This window comes from Molothrus ater, chromosome 1, assembly GCF_012460135.2.
Source record: "Molothrus ater isolate BHLD 08-10-18 breed brown headed cowbird chromosome 1, BPBGC_Mater_1.1, whole genome shotgun sequence".
Taxonomy (NCBI): domain Eukaryota; kingdom Metazoa; phylum Chordata; class Aves; order Passeriformes; family Icteridae; genus Molothrus; species Molothrus ater.
The window spans coordinates 81,659,278-81,682,817 of record NC_050478.2 but is presented as its reverse complement, the minus strand read 5'-3'; the positions used below and the strand labels follow the sequence as shown (position 1 = coordinate 81,682,817).

General features: G+C 36.3%; 1 protein-coding gene across 4 annotated transcripts in view; it reads right to left on the bottom strand.

The window, feature by feature from the left end:
- The window catches only part of SEMA5A (semaphorin 5A), a 313,729-nt gene that overhangs the window by 172,151 nt on the left and 118,038 nt on the right, over positions 1–23,540 (bottom strand). For all 4 annotated transcript variants that reach the window (XM_036406161.2, XM_036406172.2, XM_036406169.1 and 1 more), the window contains one exon: positions 13,593–13,638. In XM_036406161.2, coding sequence (XP_036262054.1) covers positions 13,593–13,638 — 46 coding nt within the window. The remainder of the gene's footprint in view (positions 1–13,592; positions 13,639–23,540) is intronic.

Genomic DNA, 23,540 nt, shown 5'->3' with positions numbered 1-23,540 from the left:
GAGATGTGCATCTGGAGAGTCTCAATCACCTGCTCTGTAAAAATGCTGGCTGAAAACTATGTGTAACAGCCTGGTAAACAGCACTGGCCTTCCTCCTCCAATCTGTTAATCACACATTTGCACTGCCTCCACCTTGCTCCAGAGCTCAGTGAGTCTTCTCTGCCATGGTGATCATGTAGGTTTTTGCTGAGGTTTTTTTTCTTGTTGGCTGGCTTCCAGAGACACTCTAGATTTGTGACCATTTTGTGGCCATTTTAAAAGGGCTGTTTTTCGTGCAGTGTATTTAGCCAGACCAGATGTTCTTCTTGAAGAAATTACTAGTTTTAATCCTCTTTTCTCCTCAGATTTTATCTTTTAGGACTCCATTTTCTGTGCTACACTGACTAAAGCTCTTTCATCTATTTGGCTCTGATTTTCTACACAAACCAGATTCAATCTGTGTTTTTAGTTTTTTGGGGGGTTTGTTTGGCTTTTTTTTTTTTTTCTAAGAGGTAATCTCCAGTTTCCTGGCACTTTTTCTTCAACTGGCTGTTTAGAATCAGCAGGGAGTTTATGCATGGCTGGTTCTCCCAGCAAGCACTTCATGATCCTTTCTGTTATGTTCTGCATTGCCCATATACCTGCTGTTCTGAAAAAGTCTGGCAAATATCACTTATTCTTCACAGATAAAAACCAATAACACATTTTACCTACTTGCAGTAAACATTGAACTTTCCCTTTTGGAAACTCCCTAACTCCATCTGCCAGATGTGTTTGTCCTAGCATGATTTCTCAGGCTATAGGATGTATTTTTTTTGCCAGTTCACGCAGGTGATTGCAGAGACAGGCCTTCCTTAGCATTATTAGTGAGTTTTCTATGTTGCACCAACTCTAAAATGCATTTATAGAGCTTTAGTCTGATTGTATTAATTTATAGGAATATATTTTTACCTGTGTTCCAGCCTGTCCTGCTACTCCTCTCAGCAACTTGCAAGTCCCCGTGAGAATGTAGCTACTAGAAACCAGCATTTAATCATGCTACCTGTTATTTCATCACAGAAGTTTCAGCAATTTTGGTGAAGGAAATACAATTATTCCTTCAACATTCTCCTGGGTAGATTTATCATTCCTGAAGGTCAACTAATTAAAGTGCAATTGTACAATGAATAATACCGTCTTACATTTTGTATGCAATTTTACAGAAATAAAAATGACTGAACTTTTTTCTTCCTCTACAATTGAAAATGAAAGCAATTCTTCCTTTTGTGTGTTGTAGCTGGGTATGTAGCAGAAAAATCAGTGAAACTACAAATTTTAGTGGAAAAATATACTTGGTTTACACAGTAAGCCTGCTTTTGTAGATGTTTTGCACATGATTTTCCATGTATCGGTTCCCAAGTTTCAGATTTATTTCTCAGCCTCCTTTATGGGATAGCTAGAGTATAATAATCTAAATACAACTCCAAGAGGAAACACAAAAGCAGCTGATTCTTATCTGATTTCTTTCTTTTAAAATAAAGTTCTTGTTGCTCTTTCCATCCCTCATGGGACTCAATTGCACATGGACTTTGGATTTCCTCATCCCACCCAAGGCAGCTTGGACAGGGGTTTCTGTATTCCTTCCCAGTCACCTGTCCCTGCTTCCACCACTAGAATATTTATTTATTTTGCTTGAGTATAGTTGGAAACTCATTGTGCATCCATGCAGGTCTCCTGACACCCTTGCTGTTTTCAGTATTTAATGTCTATTTTATGACCATTTTATGTAAAAAAAAAACCAAAAACACAGCAGTTTACAAAGGATTTTGCCAACATATATATTAGCGTGTGAAATTCTCCACTCAGCTTTAATTTGTCAATGCATATACAGAGTTTTGTTGAGTACAACTCATTCAGCTTTATTTTCTCATGCTGAATAGCAAAATATTCTATAAGTAACAGCACTGTCAGATGTGTGAAAAAAGACTGGAATCATGCCTAGAGCAGTCTTCATAAATATATGATGGCATATTTTTGATCTTCTATGAGCATACAGAATTATTGTTTCTTCAGACCTGTCCTGACATATTGTAAAAGCTTCATTAATAAATCCTAACATAATTAAAGTAAGAAAAAATGCCACTATGAAAAGTTTTGTGTGAATTTGACAGTATAAAACTTAATTCAGACATTTTTATTGCCTAGGTATTCAGAAAAAAAGAGTATGCATAATTCTACTGAGTAACAAAAATAACCATGCACGTAGGAGTCAGAAAGAGTTTTGCAGAAGGAGGCCCCCAGCCAGGTAATAATTGGCATTGACTCCATGATCCAGAAGGCATGAAAGACACTATTATTATAAATCTACAGTTCTTATAGAAACAATGGTGGATGTAAGACCTGATTGGTCTCAAAGTGAAAACCTCACACACTATTGGTGGCTATCAATAACACACTCTAGAGAACCATATCTATAAACAATGGTTACTGAAAGAGAGATAATAATTGTTTGAATTCTTTTCCTCTTAGCTTCCCACAGTTTCCCAGGATTTTTCTGGGAAAGCCTTTGCCTGCTCTCTGAGGCCAGAGAACTGCTGCCTCACAGTTTCCCTGAGAAAGGTTTTATCTCATCAATGGAAAGTTGATCACTTCCCTCAAAGTCTCTCCTCTTGATTTCATAGTTCTCGTATTTACAAAGTGGGGGGAAAAGTAAAGAACAGTTTGATCTTTCATCATTTCAGGTCCCTGAGATGAGTGGGAGGAGGCACAGAATCACTCTCCAATTGCCCAAATACCTAGGTAAAAACTTGGAGCTTATGAGCTATTACCCTTACAAGCAGGATTCCCTCAGACAGACACCCTAGAAGCGATGCTGTGTACAAATACTGGGCAGCTACTGCATTTTCCACTCAATGTGGCTTCAGAATGAATTCATTCTGTCATTCATATTTAAATGCAATTAACAGAAACCAATGTCACATAAATGTACCAGACACTGTATTTAATTTAAAATGCTCAATTCAAAGACTCAGAAAGTAATAAATACATAACAGTATAAATCTGGTGGGGTTTTTTCCAAAACAATGGAAAACATTTAACTTAATCTCCATCCTACCTCTAGAAATATTTACTGATTAATCAAATTATCTCCAAGATGATTTCAAAATTCTGAAAACTCATGCCCACCTTAGTTTGCACTTAGAAATGAAAGTATTAAGAAACTGAATCACATAGCACATAAAAATGGTCAATACCACAATGAAGTTGTTATTTAACTAATAATTAACAGAAATGTGTTTTGCTTCTGACACAGTTACTGGTTTCTCCTAGAAGTGATTTCCATAAGGTTGCTTTATCCTGGGTACTCACATATATATGAAATTCTGAGATTTTCTCACGTCTTTCATTTGATTTTTAATAAACCTAACTAACTGAATCAGACTGTTTAAAACCTAAACCAAAACATGAACATTTTGTGGCTGACTATTTCTGACTACTAAAACAGTAGCTATACCCTGGGAAAAAAAACCTGTAGGTTTTCATCAAGGAGGTAATTTTCAAAATTTAATATAGACATAACTGTAGGTCCTCTAGTAAAACTACATTTTTTTTTTCCTTTGAACTATTTAATTTTCATTACTTATATAAATCTGAATTGTTATAAATATCTCAATATATATGAACAGGCCCAAGTACAGACCCTGTAATTTCTCAATTTTCCATAACTTTGTAATGGTCTGTTCTTTTCTTTTCGTATTTTGATTATTTGTTTGGAAAAGCAGTATACCAATCACCATTACATCCCTGATTTGGAGAAGCAAATAAAAATTTTTCCCAGGCACTAGAGCAAACATACAACATTCAGAAGTACTGACTGAAGAAGATAGTATTAAAATCAGGAAAGAAAAATAAAAAATGGAAAAAACCAAACTACAGGACATAAACCTATAACTAACTTAACTCTGTAATAGATCAGCCCATATTCAATTCAGCCTTGCTTAAGAATACACAATAGTGGTCACACACTCTTCAAAAGTTCATATTGTTTGCAGAGTTCAGAAACCATGACTGAAAGAGCTTGACACACATTTTACGTACTATTTACTCACAATGGAAGCCTGCTGCATATGTGTGATGTAGAAAAAAAAATCTTATTGTCAAATTCAGTAGAGATACTTAACTAAAAAAAAAATAAAGGTGGCATTTATTCTTCCCTGTGCACTCAATATTCTTCCTCAGGAGCATCAGAAAGTTCAGAACTCAGGTATCAGTGGATCCCATGCTTGGGTGTAGAGCTATCCCCATCCACCAGACAGAGGGCCTAAACACCTAAACTCAGACTCCTAGCTCCACTTTGAGGACAAACACCTAGAAGTGCTGTGATTTGAAGGCATGCAAACTTTAAGTAAAATACTGACATCATAAACAGTGACATTATTTCTCTTAATTGCTTTATGGGTAAGATTATGTCCTTTAGAGGGCAATTTGTTCCACTGAGCATTTGGGAATTGCTTGTGTTCTGTGGGGGTCTAGATTTGCCTGCCTTCAAATAAATTCAAAATAACAGCTATACAAAAAATTTAATATAAAAATCTCATATATGTGTTTAAACCCAAATATTTCAAAGGACATTAAGCTTTCAGTTTTAATAAATTGATTGATTTTCATAGTTTGACATGATTTATCACTCTCAGACCTGGCAGAAGAAGCATCATATTGAGGTACCATCTGGGATGGGTAAAACGATACATGCCAAAACAGAAGAGAACTAAAAACAGGGTAAGGAAAAGGCAGCAGAAAAATAAGGATAAGGCAAATTGAAGGCAAGAGGTATCCCAAAATATTGGATAAGCCTATCAGAGTAAAACAACTTTCAATCTCAATTCAGAACAGGTCTAGCTTCCTATGCTATGACTAAGCAGTGTCTCTCTCAAACATTTAGGAGCAACAATCCACCTCATAAATTGGGCTGACCAGGCAAGTAACACACTGGAAGGAACCCTCTCCTTGTGCCCTAAACCATTCAGGAGAGTAGGCCCCTCCCTCCCACACATTTCTGCATGGAACCCTGACCAACCAACGTTCTTGTTGCAAGCTCCTCAAATCTGTCCTTCTACCTAGGTTATAGCAACAAGTGTCCATGTCTCTCAGCCTCAGTATGGCTGCTCTGTTTCCTTAAAAGTTTAAAAATCCTGAGTTTTCCTAAACTGTAGCAGCAAAAAACTAGTCTCCTAACCTTGAAAATATTTACACCTCTTCACGAGGAAGGAAGGGAACAGAACCTTTTGCCTTATGGAAACAGCCAATTCTTCCCATAGTTCAGCAGTTGGGTGCATCCTTTAAAGTCAAAGGCTCCTTAGAGCTGAGGGTCAAGATGTGTATCTTAAATTTTTCTGCCCTGTAGTGAGGGGACGTGAGGCTGCTCCACCATTTTTCTATTACTCAAGGTTTAAATGCTGGTCTTCTTAATTTTACCATTTTTTTTATTTCAACAACCAATTGTAGGGGACACCACAGACCAAACAATGCCTTTATGCCAAGTACTGATGACCACTAACATGCAGAGGTAAGATGAACTCATCTCCTCTCTGTAGCATCACTCAAAAGCATCTATGCCCTATCCCACCTAACCTTGCAGAACTGTTGAATGGATCTCTGCAATACTCCAAAAGACAATTCTCCCCATGGCTAAAAAAATGTGTCTTTAGGCCTGCTCTTTAAATATGCACAGTATAGAAACTGTTGTTGGAACTCTAATTAATTGTTACAGGCCAGAACACACAATGCAGTTCCATAGCAGGAACTATCATGGTCCATAAGCAAAAATCAATAAACATGTTTGCAGACACTCTGTTACAGATATCATGTCTTCCAGAGCATACTGCATATTCCATTTCTTTTCTAAATTGCTCAGCACTGCAGCATCCAGTTGCTGAAGAGCTGGAACTCTCCATCAGCAACTGCTTGTGGCAAATTCTCCACCTGACAAGACAATATAAGAAGTAAGACAATCTGCCTTCAGTCTCTATATTAGTTCTTCTGCTCTCATTTTCTACAGTTTCCTAACATTTCTGAACTTTCTCAGTATAGAGGTGACACTGAAAGAGGCTGATAGCCAAAGAGAGCTTGTGTCCCTCCATAAATATCACCCTGTTGTCACAGGCTGCTGTTCGAGTCCAGAATTAGCTGAAGTATGCCAGGGTTGTATACTGTCCAAAGATTTGGAAAGCAGCAGCCTGATTTATTTTCAAACAGATTCTACTTGGTGATTACTCTTGTGTGATTGTAATGATTTATAGTTTTAGTGAAAACATGAACGAGTGTCACCTTCTGAGAGAAAGCCATTTCCTCAACTACCTTTTGTGCACGTAATGCAGTGTGGCTGACCACCATAGATAATGCCAGGGAAAAGTATCAGGAAGGGTGAAATTATTCCACTATAAAATCCAAATCAGCTGTTTCAGGAGTATCAGCTGTAAAATGTATACATATACTTTTTGATATCACCTCTATTTGTCATGAGCATGAATGCCCTCATATTATATCATCAGGAGATGCAGGCTACCCCTTTATCTTTAAAAAAACCAAACAAAGCAAAGAAAAAATACACAAAAACAACCCCCAAAATTTTTAATACCTAAAGAAAAGAGAAGCTTTACTCCAGTGCAAGGGAAAAATATTAGTAACTATGTTGCTTCTTTACCACAAAACTAGAACAGAAGATTACTGTAAACATACAAGAAAGAAGTCTAACATGCAGAGGTAAGGAAAAAAAAAAGATAATAAAAAAGTTAAGTGTCTTGGCTAAATGGACTCATTTGTCTAGGAATACACTTGCACACATATTTTAGTACTGGCACAAAACAATGACAGATACAGCAAATAAATGAAGAATAACATCTCTGCCTGGTTTTCTTACTCTACTCTTTTCCTCCACCTCTGAAAATACTAATACATACAGATAAGCCAAACCAGCAGCAAAGCCCTGCCAAATCGCCAGCACTCTTTTTCTTCAGGTAGATGCTTTTTAAGTGTACATGACAAATTTCAACTGTACTGAAGGGTAGGAAATCACAGATGCTGGAGACTAAAACCGTCCAAAATTTTGTAGAAGCCAAGTGTAAATGAATAACAAGCAGAAATGAGCAGAAGAGTAACACATCCAGTTGGCTGCCCTGCATGTCCTCTCTATAGTTTTTTTTAATGGGGGTCTGCATATGAACTTAAAACATCACACTGAGGAAAAAACCCTTAAACAATTAGCTGATATGTGTAACCACACCTCTGCAGATGAAAAATCCCACACATGGAAAGAAAATTCAGAAAATTCAGAATGCAGAGTGAATCAGGACTTGGCCAAATACAACCTAAATGGTTTTGGAACAGTAGCCATCCTCTGACTAATATATAGGTGAAGCTAAGAGCACCAGCTGTTTCAATAACTGTTTCCAGAAAAATTTTTTTAGCAGAAATGAAGCACTGCCTGCTGGTAACTGATTTCTGCACAAATATGTTGTAAAGGGAATATCAGGATTTGTGTGATCTAACATGATTTATCTAGGTTTAGGATCTAACATGCTCTATATCTAGCTTTCAGCTACATGTAAAAGAGGTCATTTGGATAAAGATTAGATATGTGAAATTACCCACTGCTAGCTGAATTCATCCTTTTCTGGCTTCGATGAAGTTTTACATTTGGTCAGTAACTATTGTTATGCAAGCAGCAAACAAGATAATGAAAATACTATTGGGATCCCAGAAAAAAGAATTGGAATACAATAGCCACCAAGTCCATCTATACGTGCTACAAAGGACTCGCTCTGGCTTCACAAATACTTATAAATCTTCTTTAAATTTCCAATACACTAATTTAATTATTTGTGCACTTATTGTACAATCAAATCCAACAGTCTGCCACCAGAAAGGTACCAACAAGAGGAAGAGGTACTTGACAGCAGTAGCACTGTGATATGTAGATGTACCACCCTTTGCCTTTTCTTAAATTTTTTCTTTTATAAATTCTTCTCTCAGCACCAATTTAGACAAAAGTTAACAGTCCGAACACCTCTGCACATATTGCTCATCCCTAGCACCAAAACAAACATCTGCACTAGCTCTATTATTTTTTTGTCACTCTGTGTGATTTGGTCACCTCAGTGTTATTTGGAAAATTTTATAAGCACAAGTTTCTCCCATCACTTCCAACCTTTTGAGGAACTTGGAACAGCATCAAAAGTAAAACTAACTTATGCACTCTGCTTATCCATTGTGTGTCCTAGACACAAATGTAAAGGGCCTAAGAAGAAACAGTATTTTGGTGACTGATGCTACCTTCACATAAAAAAGGGAGAAAAGTACCTGTAATAGGGAGGAATGCTCTCTATTCCTCTCACCCTTAAACAGATACCAGGCATAGGTGAACCCAAGAGAGCTTTTTTCATTGGTTTTGTCTGTTTTTCCCCTGCTTAGACACTCAAATAGAATGTTAAATCTCAGTCTTCTTGGAATTTCAATATTGCCAAACTATGATTGTCATCAGTTAATGACATTCTTACTTGAGGTCCCATATTCATTAAAGTGTGATATCAGAGAAAATATTTCTTTCATTTCCTTTTCAGCACAGTTGCTTCACCCCAAAATAAAATGATGATTCATCAGGTTTCCTTCATGTATTTCACAAATCAGGCATCTTTTACACAAATAGTGACTGTAAGTAAAATACAACACAAAATAAATGGATTGAAATACAGTAAACAAATTTTTTAGAAAAATAATTAAGTGACCTTTTAAGGATTCTATTTATTTAGTGACTTGGAAAACTTGAGGTTAAAATATTAAAGCTTCATTCCCTTTATCTCTAAATTTGTTGATTATAACTGCAAGTGTTTATCATGAGCATAAAGTAAAGATTTGATCCTACCTAACTACTTACAACTTTTCATTTTGTTCATAGCAAAGGGAACTGAAGAGCACTGACCCAAAAATTAACTGTAAGGAGTTTGAGTGATTTGTGCCTCCATTTTTTATAGACTTGGCTAAGTACCACCTTAACCAAAGACAAACTAAGGTTACAAAGGCTTCTCACAAAAGACACATTAACCCCTGTTTATAACAACAGCAAACAATTGTTATTTTCAAAATGGAATTACAACCCTGGTGAGGATATGATTTATTTAAAAAATATTTTGAATTAATTTCTTTTTAATTATACTCTGTATTAAAATTCATGTAAAGTCTGAAAAAGCATTTCAGGTTATACATATGAATATTTTTAAAACCTCAATCGTGGAATAAAATTCCCTGTTTATTTCTCATAGGTACACACAAAACATACACTCAAAGAACAGTATAATTTACTTAACTCATTATTTAGCCTACCACCTAACCATAAATGTCTCTTATCAGAGTGAACAATCACATGTAACATGTATTTCAGACACACTTGACACATGCAAACAATAGCAAGAATTCCCTTAGGTAAAATTTGCTCTCCAAAGTAGCTCCTTTTCCAGAAAATTCATAGTTCCAATCTTGCCTTTAATTCCTTGAATGCCTTGCATGCCTTACGTGTGGATGTATAAACACATGGACAAACAAATCTATAAACAAAAATCCTCAAGATTCCAGAATTTAAAGTTGAGTAACACACATAAAAATGAAACTACAATCTTCTTAGCTGGTATACAGAATTTGATTTGAATCTTGCAGCAAAAATGGGCTAAAACTGCCTTTAAAAGTGTACTCTGAGGTGTGTGTTGTTCTAACTGAAAGATGTGAAGGTTCTCAATAAGAATAAGACCTGTGGTGAGCTATGTAAATACAGAAGCAGGTGGAACAGGCTTGTATTCAACCTTTTGGGCATCTCAAATAGCAATAGACTTCATAGATGGAACATTTAAATGAGAAAGGCAAACTCAAGCATGTGCCCTATAAATGCCTTAATGACCTGAGTTTATAAAGAAGTTCACCTTATGGAAGAAGAAAAGATGTACACTCTGTATGTTTGTGAAAAGATTGTATAATCAAATCCAAAAGATTATGCAGGCTGGCTTATATTGATTATGGCAACTGTAGCATAAAGACTTTTATAAACCAGCATGTATTAGCTTTTTACTCTTTACAGACACATCAGAAAATTTGTCATGTAGGTAGACACAAATAAATGTTTGAAAAGCTCTCATTTCAAAAAATTGGAAAAAAGAAAAGGTGAGAACAGACACTTGTGACAGCCACCCACCTCATAATGTCAAAGCCCCACTATTAACACTGACCTTTCCTAGATGTCATGGCTTTGAAAGTACATTTTTGAAAATAAATTTACTCATTTAAAAACTACTATTTAGATTTCTGCTTTTATATTTTAAGAAATATAACAGAGTTTTCAGGAAATATAGCTTTCATCTTGGCCAATGTTTTTATGGATCATTCTACTGTTACTTGAGGTGAGCAATAACAAAGCAAAGCTCACAAAACAAATCCATGCAGAGTCAGGCCTTCTCTGTCTGTGAGCCTGCTATTGCTGCAGAGAGATAAAATATTTGCCCTTCTACAACCCCAAAGAGTGCTTCTTCCCTAATCCATAATCATTATGCATGCATTGTTCCAGCAGGCAGCTTTGAACAATTTGACTCTTCGGCTTCTCCGTCAAGAGCTTAAAAGGCTTTCAACTTGCTCTATTTTTCTTTATTCTTCTACACAAAGAAAATTGCTGAGATACATCAAATACTGGTTTGCTAAAGATATTATCATATGAAACTTGCTTATTCAAACAACATGCTCTTCCTATAAAGCACAGAGTGCAGAACCATGACATGTGGGATGACAACTTTGATGCACCCACAATGGGCAGCAATGTATCAGCACACAGCGCCAGCTCATGTTTAAATGCACATCCTGTCTGATGCACCCTGGAAGCACACTAACCCCACTTTTACAAGGGATTAACTTCCACTGAACTGGTGGAAACAGGATCCTTTTAATAGATGTTCTGCATTTCTTTTGTGATAACTTGAATTTCAAATGGTTGTCTGGTTTTGGTCTGGGTTTTTGTTTTTTTCCAAGGAAGATTACCTTGTGTTTACAAACTATTTTCCAGGCATACACTTGTAAAAGACAGGACATACACATATTTTGGTCCAAAGAAATTTTTGAAAAAGTTTGCACACAAGAAGTCATTATTTAATGCATTCCCTTTTAGAAAGCTTTCCTCTTATAAAACAGTATCTGGCAATCTTGCAAAGTCTGATGATACTCCAAAAAGAACACTTTTCTTTTTTTTTAATCTTTATCTTTCCAAAAATACAGAGACATTTGTAAACAATATATTTTCAAATATGCTTTTGCTATAAATATGAGATTATTACTGTTGCAAGTTTATTATATGTAACATAAAACCTATTGTCTTCCCAGTGGCAGTGTGTGCACAAACTAATATATTCCAACAGACAGGCATGACAGATGAGGAAATGAACTTGGACAAAAATAACTGATGTGTGTCAATGGTCAAAATTTAGTTTGAGGCATTCCCTTTGTTTTCCAGAGAGAAAAGTACAAGAAGAAAGATTCAACTGATGAATCAGCTATTATCAAAAAGAAAAAACAAAAACCAAACAACAAAGTGGCAATGCTAAGGAAATAAAGTTATAAAGGTCTAATTGAAAACTGTAGATAAGTAGGATGTAAATTGTTCCAATTTGCTTCCATGTTGGAAGTATTTGCTGTGCAAGAGAAAAAGTCAGTAATTTTTCTCCTGATTCCCACACACAATGTGCAATTTTCTAAGATAATTAAACAACAGGTATATGGATTGTCTTGTTTCTAGCTTTTTTTGTCTTGTTATTGAGCTATGCTGAAAGCCTCTCATATCTTTACTGTGTGCCCTTTTTCCAGATGTGAAAACATGGCTTATTAGCCATGAAATATCTGCAATGTTTTTACAAAAGCTGGCTCATGCAAAAGAAAAAAAAAAACACCAAGAAAAAAAGAATCAAAGCAAGCAACATAAGTAGAATTTAATGAGAGTTTTTTTTACATTATTACTATGACAAAAACTGTGTGAAGAGAAAGAAATATTAAAAGAAAATTTCTTCTGTTTGCACATGAAATGTCAAAGTGCTCAGCCCCTTGCCAAACAAACGCTAACTAGCACATAAAGTACCAATGGGTTAAACCACAAAAAGCTTTATTTTTCCCCTGAAATTCCATCATTCTGTTCTGCTAGGATTTCATACAGCTTTTGCATTGCTTCCCACTTTTGTTCCTCTCTATTTTAAACATAATATCAGATTACAAGACAAGACCTGAATGTGTTGTTTAGCTAGTTTCGAAATCCTAAATAATTCACCCTACAAATTAAAAGAAAGGCTTCAGTCACCTCACAGCTGATTTGGAGCTGCCAAAACTGGCATATCCAAGGAAATACATCTTTTGGATAATGGCTGTCCTGAGACACTCTAACAGAATTAGAAGTGAAGTAGAAGGAAAGAAAAGGAAGATAAGATCTGGGAAGGAAAAATATGAAGGAGTAATAATGGTAGGTTTGAAAATAAGGGGGAAAAATTGAATACTAGGTGTAGGGGTAGTAAAGATATGCTGGTGAAAGGAAAAATAAAAAAGAACACTTTTGATTTAGAAACACAAATTTTCTAAAGATTTGTTGAAGAATGTTAGAAGATAGCGAGGCAAACAAGTGGTGCTACAATATTGAACATAAAATAAGAAACTTTACCAAAAGTCAACTTGAAAGAACTGTTTAAAGGCGTAAGACTGAAACCCAGTAACCTACTATAACATCAGCAGTATGATTTCTGTGCTCAGTTTCTAATTTTTTTCTGATTAGAGTGAGAAGGGGTCTGGTTGAATCAGCACAATTATAAGCCTCTGTAATTTACAGATTTCTCCCTCATTAGTGAATTCAGCCTACTGATATAGGTCCTAACAAAGGAAAGCCATGAACTTCAATCTATGAATTAACAGCATAAACTACAACAGCACCTCTTAGTGCAGTCTCTCAACAAGAATCTTTAGCACTTAAATTATTTGTCAGGATATTGAACATGGCACAGTAGATGAAAGTAGACAGTCCAAATTCTGTATATTAAAAGTGCATCATGTGTCACAGCTTTAAACACCAGCAACAAAACTGAATATTTATTAATATTGCAATTTTTATTAAATATAAGCTAACATCAGATCTTGTTTCTATAAAGGCAAATAAAATCTGAAAGCCTAATTAAAACGTACTCAAGTTGTTTGACAAATCACAAGGACAGCCTTACCTGAAAGCATTTTACTTTTATGTACTCAGCTGTATAGTTTTACTTCATTAATTAATAGGGACAATACTGAACCCAAACTTAGTTAATTTTAAATTGTATTAATGAATATTATGAAAATCCACTCTAACAAAATCACAGCAAAGTAAGGCAACATAAGATCTGTATGGCCTGGGACAAAGGCTAATCTGGAATTAAAAGGGATAATATGACTTATATAATAAGGGGCCCGAAAAAGGACAAAAACAGATGCATATTTATGTGTAGCTATGAAGCTTATGAATATCTTGATTATCTGCTTTAAAATATCTGTTTACCTTCATCTTGCAGAGGAATTAAGGAAACAGAAATAAAACATACCTGTATTAGAGAGAGATCCTCAAGCTTCAATCTGAAGAGGTAGTTTCTGGGGTTAAAAAAATAGCAGATAAAAATGAATTGTTACTAATGTTTCAGTGAAAAACCCAAATGTTACCACTGTTTAAATGGAAAACATAATTAATTACTATAAAGGCAGAAAAAAATTTAGAAGTGACAGGTATTCAGGGCTTCAAATTCTTTCAGAGGCTGTCTTAATACGTAGCCCTTTGGGATAGGGACTTAGTTAATTTCTAAAACAGATTTTCAGTCTGAAGGTCTGGCTGAACATGAATGAAGTAGATATTTATACTGCATGCATGTACATCTGATTCATTGCTCCAATCTTCCTTTAGACTCAATGGGAAGAAATACCCAGAGGTTTGGCAGGTCCATGTCTCCAGTGCTGGATGGCTCCATCAGAACACATGCACAGGCAGATCAAAGCTCTCCATTCCTCCCCACAAAGATGGGAACCTCATGCAGTTAGCTCAGCCACATGTATGTAAAGTTTGAAGCACAGGATCCCAGTAAGATGGCAAATCTGCACAAGCCCCTGACTTTTCACAATTTGGAGCAAAGTCTTGCCCTATGTGGTCTCACTTCTCCACAGCCTAAGAATGTTTTCCCACAGACAGCAGGAGCTACATGCAGACCAACCAAGCACAGATTTCAAAAGCCTGCGCATCTATTGCAAAAATATTTCTCACTCTGCCTTTTCTCTACAGCAGCATCACTGCACCTACAGACCTTGGGAGGGGTCCACAAGCAAGAAATATTCCTCCTCTGACATTATTTTCTTTCTTTCTTAGTTCTTATCACACCTCTTCTTCTTCTTTTCATTATTCATTTTTTTCTACTGCATCTTCACAGAAGTAATACCCCATATTCCTCTTTTTCCTGTTACCTTATTTAAAACAATTCTGATTTTCCAATGCTACTACAAAGTGATAATGTTTCAGAGATGAAAACAATGAAAATAAAATGGATTTTTAAATAATAATATAAATTACTTCCATCCTAATTTATTCATAACAAATTTGTAACACCAATTGATAAGAAATTTAAAAATTCGCTTAAAGTAAAAAAAAACCATATGACAAAGAGATGAGTGAATTTTACCTTTAAATATTTGCAAAATTCATTAATTATCTGCAATATTAAATCCATGTAGCTTATAGGCGTGTAATAAAAATTAGAATCAGGCCAGATTTTTTGAGATAATAATGCTAATTCTTTCCCAAGAGCTATGAGGTATTGTTAATGGGCACAGATGGTCAGAACCTGTAGTTTACATTTCTTTTTTTTTTTTTTAATGAGACAGCAGAGTAGGGGAGAAGAGCAAAACCAAAATACATCTAACTCAGAAAGACAACCACCATGACCATCATGGCTATCTTTATTTATGGACTCTCAGAAACAACTATGAGTATTTATTTATTAACTCTGGTACATGTACGGTCTACTTAAATTGTGGCTGCACAGGAACCATGTCACTAGTCTTTCCTAGGAGTATTGCTAAAGAGAATTACTCAAAATGCAGGAGGTGGGGTATTAAGAGCAAGAATCCATGTGAAAGTAAAATAAAGAGAATATTTATTATTATACAGTTAAATCAGCACAAAGAAATAGCTATAATGCTTGGGTTTGCATCATGAAGAGACCAGAAGTGGATAAGCAAAGAAAACAGTGCTTTGCAGAACAATGTACACACACAAAGCTTCACCAACAAGTTACATGCAAGTGGACTTGAAAGGCTTTCACCAAAACAGCAGGAACTAATGCATTATAGTGCTCCTAACACTTCTACGCTCCCTCTGTAATGACAAAAAATACCTTCACTTTCACAGAATGTCCTACCCAGAAGTATTCAGCAGGGAGCATAAATACTTGGTCTGCTCCTCATCTTGGTGCATTTAAACTTCCATCACCCATCACTCTACTACTTTCACTCCAATATCAAAGAAACCAACTTCACTGCTGGTGGAAAACTTTTTTTCCTTCCAATGAAAATTAACTGAATCCTCAGCAGGTATGAATTGCTCTCTTAACTCAGTAGTATCAGACTCACAGGAATGGCACATAAATGCCCCATCTCACTCTACAAATAAATGCCGTCTCTGTTGCAGAATATGTGAGCAGTCTGGCCTCACATGTTTCGTTTTCGGGACCATACATCATACAGATTTCAATTGCTATGTGTACTTCATCTTCAGATATCTGCTGAAAATTTATGCCTGATGAGGCCTTTTTAGGACAGATTATCAAATTAATAATGTCTTTTTATCATCTTCTATTCTGACATCATTTCAGCCTGTTAAAACATAAGCTATTGTGCCAAACTTAAAAATTCTAAACAAATAAATGCACAACCGCAGTGCCGGCCTGAACAAAAACAGACACTCAACATTTTTCTTGCCTTTTTTTTTCCTAGAATATGAGATTTTTATCCTATTCAGTAGAGCACAACACTTCTACACATTAATATATTCAGTGTGAAATTAGAAAAATTGACCCTATAAGTGTTAGGGAGACTAAAATGTCTACATTCATGTGAATGATCAAGAGGCAGAGCTAATAAGTGTACATTTTTCAATTTCCTGTGGCTGTCAATAACCAATTAAAATATTTTTTAGCTTTATAAAGCCAGCAGAAGGAAAATTGAACAAGAAAAGCAATGTGCAAGAGACAGTAAAAACACCTTAGCAACATAAACTGGGCAAATGGACAGCACAGATTGACTGTGACTACATAAATAATCCTGGGCTAAGTGTCAAACTAGCACTCCGAGAGCAATCAGAGCTATTCCTACCTAGATGTGCCCACTTCAGTAAAACTTGCAGGATTTCATTCAGCTTTCCAAATCCAATAGTTTAATATTTTAAAGCATGCATCACTAGCATGTGAGAACTCATTCAGAAAGCACACATATGAGAAAATATCTAAAATAAAATTAAAGAAATGAGCATGACAGTAAAAAAACACATAGGAAATGTAGTATTAATAAATCTGGCAGTCCAAAGAAAAAGTCATTGCCAATTTTCATGACACGTGCTGAGCCATTATTCTCCTCATGAGACAGGTAAAAACATTTTTTCAAATTGTTATTTGAGATTATGCCCTGAACTGCCATCTTTCAACCTCGGTTCAGCTTTATTCCAGTGCACTTATGCTTTGAAGGCAACAATGAATGAGAAAGAAAAATGAAATTACATTTCTGAAGCACAGATACTACCTCTTAGCACACAACCCTGCTTCTTTTCCAAATATGGTGGCAACAAGCAAGACAAATTTTGCAGGCTGGAACTAAACTGATTTGACACTCGTGGTAATTGGCAAATTTGTTTCCATTTGGTGCTTAATGAATGAGGAAAGCAAATATGTTACATAAATCTGCAAACAGAAGGACATTTAATGAGAAGAAAGCACAACTAACACTGAGATAAAGCAACATCCTTTACTCCTTCAGAGATCCAGCAGGAAGTAAGCATTTTGCTTTATATTCACAGCACTGAACAACTCTTCTAACTCAGCTGTTATAATTAAAACCCATTAGTCAAGAGCCTGCTCAAACCCAAGGGTAAACACTTCCACTGGTATCAGTGGGAGCTGAATGAAAGCACACAAAAAGCATGCTCCAGTCACCTCCTTCACAACAATATATTTCAATCTATTGCAGCGAATATGTTCAGTATGACTACAGCTAAAAGTATAAAACTAATCTTCTGTATATTCCTGAACAATCCAAGTAAAAAAACAATTAAAAATTCATAAAGATTCAAAAGTATATCATGTTAGTAATGGTTGTTAAATCTGGCATTTTACCTTGTTTTTTGTGAAATTGCAAGCTACAGAAGATGAATGGGACAACAATAAATACTTTTGCACTAAAAACAGACATGAATTAGAAGAACATTAAGATGGCACACACAGTTCAGGGAGACATGGATTCAGGGATTAGGCCTTTTAAAAAAAGATGGCAAAATATAATAATATCACAGAAAATCCCCATAACCCATCCTAAGTCCCCACATGCATTTGCAATTGAAAGCCTGAATCAAGAAATCGGGGTTTCAGCAAACTCAAACATTCGAGGTATGACCAGACATGCTGCCAAATCTCCTGGAAATAAACTAACAAAAGATTACTTCCTGTTCACTTCTTTCAATAAACTAACTCACATGAAAGAAGAAAATTTTATTCAATTCACTGGGAGGAAAAAAATAGTAAGACTGAAAATGCAAAGTATAAACTCCACAGGAGTCAACTATTAAGCAAAATTTCACAATTCCACAATTGAGATGGTAAAGTTCTGGGTGAAAGGCAATTCTAGATTTGCAGCGCAGTTAAGTCAGCAAGTGGAAAGAAAATTAAAAAAAAAAACCTGTTAAGGACAAAAGGAGATAATCAATAAAAATAAAACTATAATGTACAAAATATATTTGGCTAAATTATAAGTCTATAGGAAAAATATCTAAAAAAGCCAAGGATGATATACTGGAAATAAAAGAAACCTAGTACAAGTGTTCTAGTGTTCTAGTTGAATCATTTATGAAAATGGTCAAACTACAATAACAAAAAGCAGAATGGCCAGAAGTTATATATTATCTTAATTTTGCATGAAATGGAAACCACGGCAAATGAGAATAATGAAATGAGAGGCTTACTGATAAATGCTAAAGATGTGAAAACAGCATATGCACAGAGATAAATATTTTCTGACTAGTAGGTCTTGTTGATCCATCCTAAAAATTATGGAGAAGTGATTTTTGTTGTTCTTATTGCTCTTTTAAAATAATATTTAAAATTACAGGCTTTCTTGAGGAATGAAGATGAGCCATATTTTATTAATATTCAAAGTGGCAAAAGGCAGACTGACACAATAATAAGCTGAACAGTGAAACAATAAACATGTCAAAATGAATAAGAAAGTCACTATAGGATTCAATTATGATAGAATCCCAATAAAAATTGAATTAATCCACTCAGATCCTGTGAAACCTGATTTTCTTCTCTGATACTTTCTCCTCTGGATTAGTAAATCGTGCTTTGAATCCCTGTGGTTCCTCATACAGCCCCAGCTATGCTGAAGATCCTAGAACACAGCACTCCTGCACAGATGTTCAACAACAGCCAGATGTCACTTCCACATATTTCTTGCCATGGACTTCTCCAGAAAAAGCAGAAAAGTACCAGGTGCCTCTGCACCTCTGGAGGTCACCCTCCTCCTGAAGTCATGGCTTGCCATCTCAAACTTCCATTAACATCTTTCTCTGTTGGCCTTGACTTCTCACACACAGCACTCAGTTCCCCCCATTGCCCAGCTGGCAATGGCCTCGCAACATTTGACACCTGTCTGCCTCCAATGCATGCAGGTCAAAGATGTTTCTGAGTATTATGTTTTAGTCCAGGTGAGTTTGTAAAGTTATTGACCTATTTATTTAGTAAGCTGTTGTTGGATACAACTTTATCCTGAAATTCCAGCTCAGCCAAAATATTAATCCTGTATTTCATAACTGTGGCTAGCCAAATCTTTAATAGTTTTTTTATTGCTGCAACACATATGTCAAAGTACATGCCCCCATTTTTATATTTTGGCAGAAATTACATATAATGTACAGTATTCACTCACATCAAGGGCCATGCAAATTCCATGCGGTCTTGTTACCATTTCATTGTTCAATATGTTAATCTTCTGTTTCTTTTCAAGATTAATTTGAAATTATATTTAAACGCTGTTCCATCTTATCCAAATGACCCCCAACAATGGAAATGGGCTTAAAACCAGAAATTTTAAACAGTTTTAACTTTTTGTGGTCTCCTATTACAGTAATCAACTTGGGCATATAAAGTTTGCAGGAGTTGTTGGAGGTGGGGTGCAAGAAAGGTCAGTGGGAGTGGAAAAGTCTAAAGTATCCAAAGTTTGGATATTTTCTTTTTCTTTTTTTTTAATAAACTGAAATTACAATTACAAAAGTTCCATTTACCCCTATTAAAGGGGTCATTTCTCTTTTGTTCTTACTCTGAGTCAACTCCAGGGCTCCTGTGATGATGCACCATGTCAGCTATTCTAATTAAAATGCCAAGACATTAAATCAGAACAAGAACAGGAAGGACTTTTGTGGAGTTAGTGAATTGCCTAGTGTCACTGCAACCAGACTACTACCAGCATCGGTGCAAAGAAGGAGAAAACTGCAGAGTGGAACCAGGCATGAGCAGGAGATGTATGAAGCTTTAAAATATTTTCAGGAACCTGTTAGCAAGGTAGGAAAGACAAGCAGTAGGGGGGAAAAGACCTCCCTCTTTTTGCAGCAGTTAGATGATAATTTGTCACAGATTTAGCATTAAACCATACTTTAGATTAGATTGGGTTAGATTAACCCAGTTCAGTCAGTGGAAGGACAGACATTGATTACCCTGAGCCAAGTGTTAAATGAGCAGTGATACCCAGAAGGATGTTGAAAGAATAGAGCACCAATTCCCTCTGCCTGTATATTCTCCCTGTATCTGTAGCCTTCAGAGCACCTTATTAACAAGAAGCTCTCAGATTCTCCAGCTGGGAGCAGACAACAGTAAAAAGCAAACCTGTGTAGTTATTTATTCCTTTATTAGAGATCCTTAAGCCACTGTTAATGAATCCTTTAATTTGGCTTTCTGTTATTATGGCAAGTAGTGGTAATGGTTCAAATTAATGTTCCCAAACACACATCTAATTAAGGGAGAAGCCATACTGTTGCAGTCCTTCATCAGTGAGATAAGGAGTGACTGAGGCAATAAGCCACCTCAAAGCAAGACATAATCCTAAAAACCAAGTTTAATTAACTTTAAGAAGAACATACAGGAGAAAGCCACCACTATTAGGATACTCTGTGTTAAAAAAAAAAAAAAGGTAAGGTATATCTAAGTATGTATTAGCCAATTAAAAAGAAAGTTGGATAGCTTTGAGACCTATTTCTGATATTAACTATATCATTTAAAAGTATAGCCCAACTTGAATTAAAAAAAAAAAAATCGACAGTTTTAGGAATGAACTCAATCCAGGCTGCTACCACTTCAAAATTTCAAGCATAGGAGGCTTGAGAAAAGAGGATAACTTCATTTCTCTTTAAAAATAGACATAATTCTTCTCATATGGTTTGAATAAAACCACTGGGAAAACAAAATAAAAAGAAGAAAAAAGAAGAAAAATTTAAAAATTGCCCTAAACTACTGGATTTCAGACATACTTTTTGTCGACTCTCATTTAGCCAAAATGGATTAAACACTTCTAGCAATTTTTGGTTTATCAAAACTAGAGCTGCTATGTGTTATGTACATTGCCAGGAGATGAGGAGGAAAAAAATGCAATGCACAATTTGTCTGGGCAATTCACAGACTGTCTTATCCTTCCCCTAATCTGGTCTCCTCCCCCTTCAACTGACCTTCCCAAAGAAACATATGGCAAAGCACTTTCACACAGCAAAGATGACAAGGGTGTTCTTGGAGAAATCCATGAATCTTTAGGCCTACTGGTATTTCAAAATACAGAAATCACTATAATATTTTATTACATGCTAAATCAGTCCACCAAGTAATACACAGATAAATACTTCATCTAAATATTTTATTGGAATTTATCAGAATAAGATAAACAAGTAGTTTCTCATTTCCTTGATCTTACTGAGGAGCTAATGCCCTGAGAGTAATCCTTCCCTGGTGCCATTTAATTATAAAAGTAAATTCTGCCCTGCCATATGGGTTAGCTTTTTTTCTAAGAAAACAAATGAACTCCCAAGAAGGTTTCAGATTGCAATAGAACTCATTTATTTTTATCTGCCAGGTCACATACAATATTAGGAACAATGCCTGGGGCACATTTTAAAGATACAGTTTCCTGGGAGCATGGGTTGCATGATTAATGTGAAGGCACATACTAGCGTTGGAGTGGTACCATTCACTGATTGCTGCTGATGGTGTAAGGAAACTGAAACAAGGCAACAAGACTCCAGCTTAATCAACTCAATATCTATAGGAGAACTGGATGTTTTGCAGAACAAAAAAAAAATTATCAACCAGTTATAACCTTCTCACAAGGAGTGGAAGACAACCTAAGGAAGCTGAGGGTGGGGAAAGGCAGATAGATACAATTGTAAGCCATCTATTTTTGCACAGCAACAGAATGCCCACAGACATCAGAAGACCACCTTTATTTCCCAAACTGGACAAGCAAGACTAATCTCAGAAATATAGGATGAACTTCCTAGATATTGCCTGCTATGGTGAATACTATAGAATAAAGTCCCTTCCATATTTCTGAAGACCTCTATATCAAAATTATTTCTGTTCTAATTTTGTTTGCCTCAACAAAATGTGACAAAACTCATTGCATCTTGACTAAATTACTCATGGCCAACTTAAACTATCTGGTTTTCTATCAACACTGCTGTTCCATTTATACTGCTACATCCTTTTCTAGATGCACTTGCTGATGGATTTATGGGCAGGTGCTGTGCACACGCTGTGCACACGCTCAGGCCTTGTTAGCCGCACCACATTTCCAACCCTCTTCTCATCTGCCTTTTAGCAGTCCTTCCTTACATTCATAACTAATTTCATTAAACCTTGTTCAAGCATAAATAAAGAGAATATTGCACACTAGCACAATTTAAAGTCTCCAAAGAACCTTGTGCAAAGAGATCAAAAGTTCTCAATCAATCTGGGAGGCACCTTTTGGGGTATCATAGGATCATATCTGTCTTTCCATGCAGCTGCATGACATTGGCAGCTCCCAACAGGAATGCAGTCTGGATCCCAGTTGGGATCTTTGCTACCATTCTCAATAAGACAAATCATAAATATCTTTAGAGGCTGTAGAACTTCATAAATGAAAAAGAGTCACCTGCCACGAATATCAATAATGGAAAAGGGATTTAAAAATTTCCAATAGTATCAAACTTCCACAACAGTATTTTGTTTGATTTCTAAGGCAGAGAAATTTGGGATCATTAAATCCATTACGGTGGAAAAAGTCAATTATAAACATAAGATGAACCAAAACACAGCTTCTGGCTGTGAAAAATCATTCTCTAGTTTAGAATGCCACTAAATTACTAAAGCAGAATCCTGAAGGTGCACGGATGGAGTGGGCTGACCCTGGTTGAAGACCAGGTTCTCATCAAAACTGCTCTATCACTCCCTCCACAACTGGGCAGGAAAAGAAAATAAAACCAAAGATGCATGAGTTAAGGACAGGGAGACATGACTCACTGATTACCTTCATGGGCAAATAGAAACAACTTAAAGAAATTGACTACATTTATTACCAATCAAGATCAGAGCAGATCTGATTACAGGCTGGGGATGGTGTGGCTGGACAGTGCCCAGGCAGAAAGGGACCTGGGGGTACTGCTTGACAGCCAGCTGAACATGAGCCAGCAGAGTGCCCTGGTGGCCAAGAAGGCCAATGCCATCCTGGCCTGTATCAGGAATAGTGTGGCCAGCAGGACCATGGAGATCATCCTTCCCCTGTACTGGGCACTGGTGAGGCCACACCTTGGGTGCTGTGTCCAGTTCTAGCCCCTCAGTTTGGGAAGGACGTTGAGACACTTGAGCATGTCCAGAGGAGGCAACACAAAGCTGGGGGGAGAGGGCGCTTGGAGCATAAGACCTGTGAGGAACAACTGAGGGAGCTGAGGTTGTTTAGCCTAGAGGAAAGGAGACTCAAATGTGACCTTATCACTCTCTACAGCTTCCTGAAAGGTGGTTGTTGACAGGAGGGGGTTTGTCTCTTTCTCCAGGCAAAAACTGACAGAATGAGAGGACACAGTCTCAAGCTGCACCAAGGGAAAGATATGTTGGGTATTAGGAAGAAGTTTTCACAGAAAGGTTGATAAAGTACTGCAATTGTCTGCCTGGGGAGGTCATGCAGTCACCATCCCCGAATGTGTTTAATAAGAGACTGAATGTGGCACT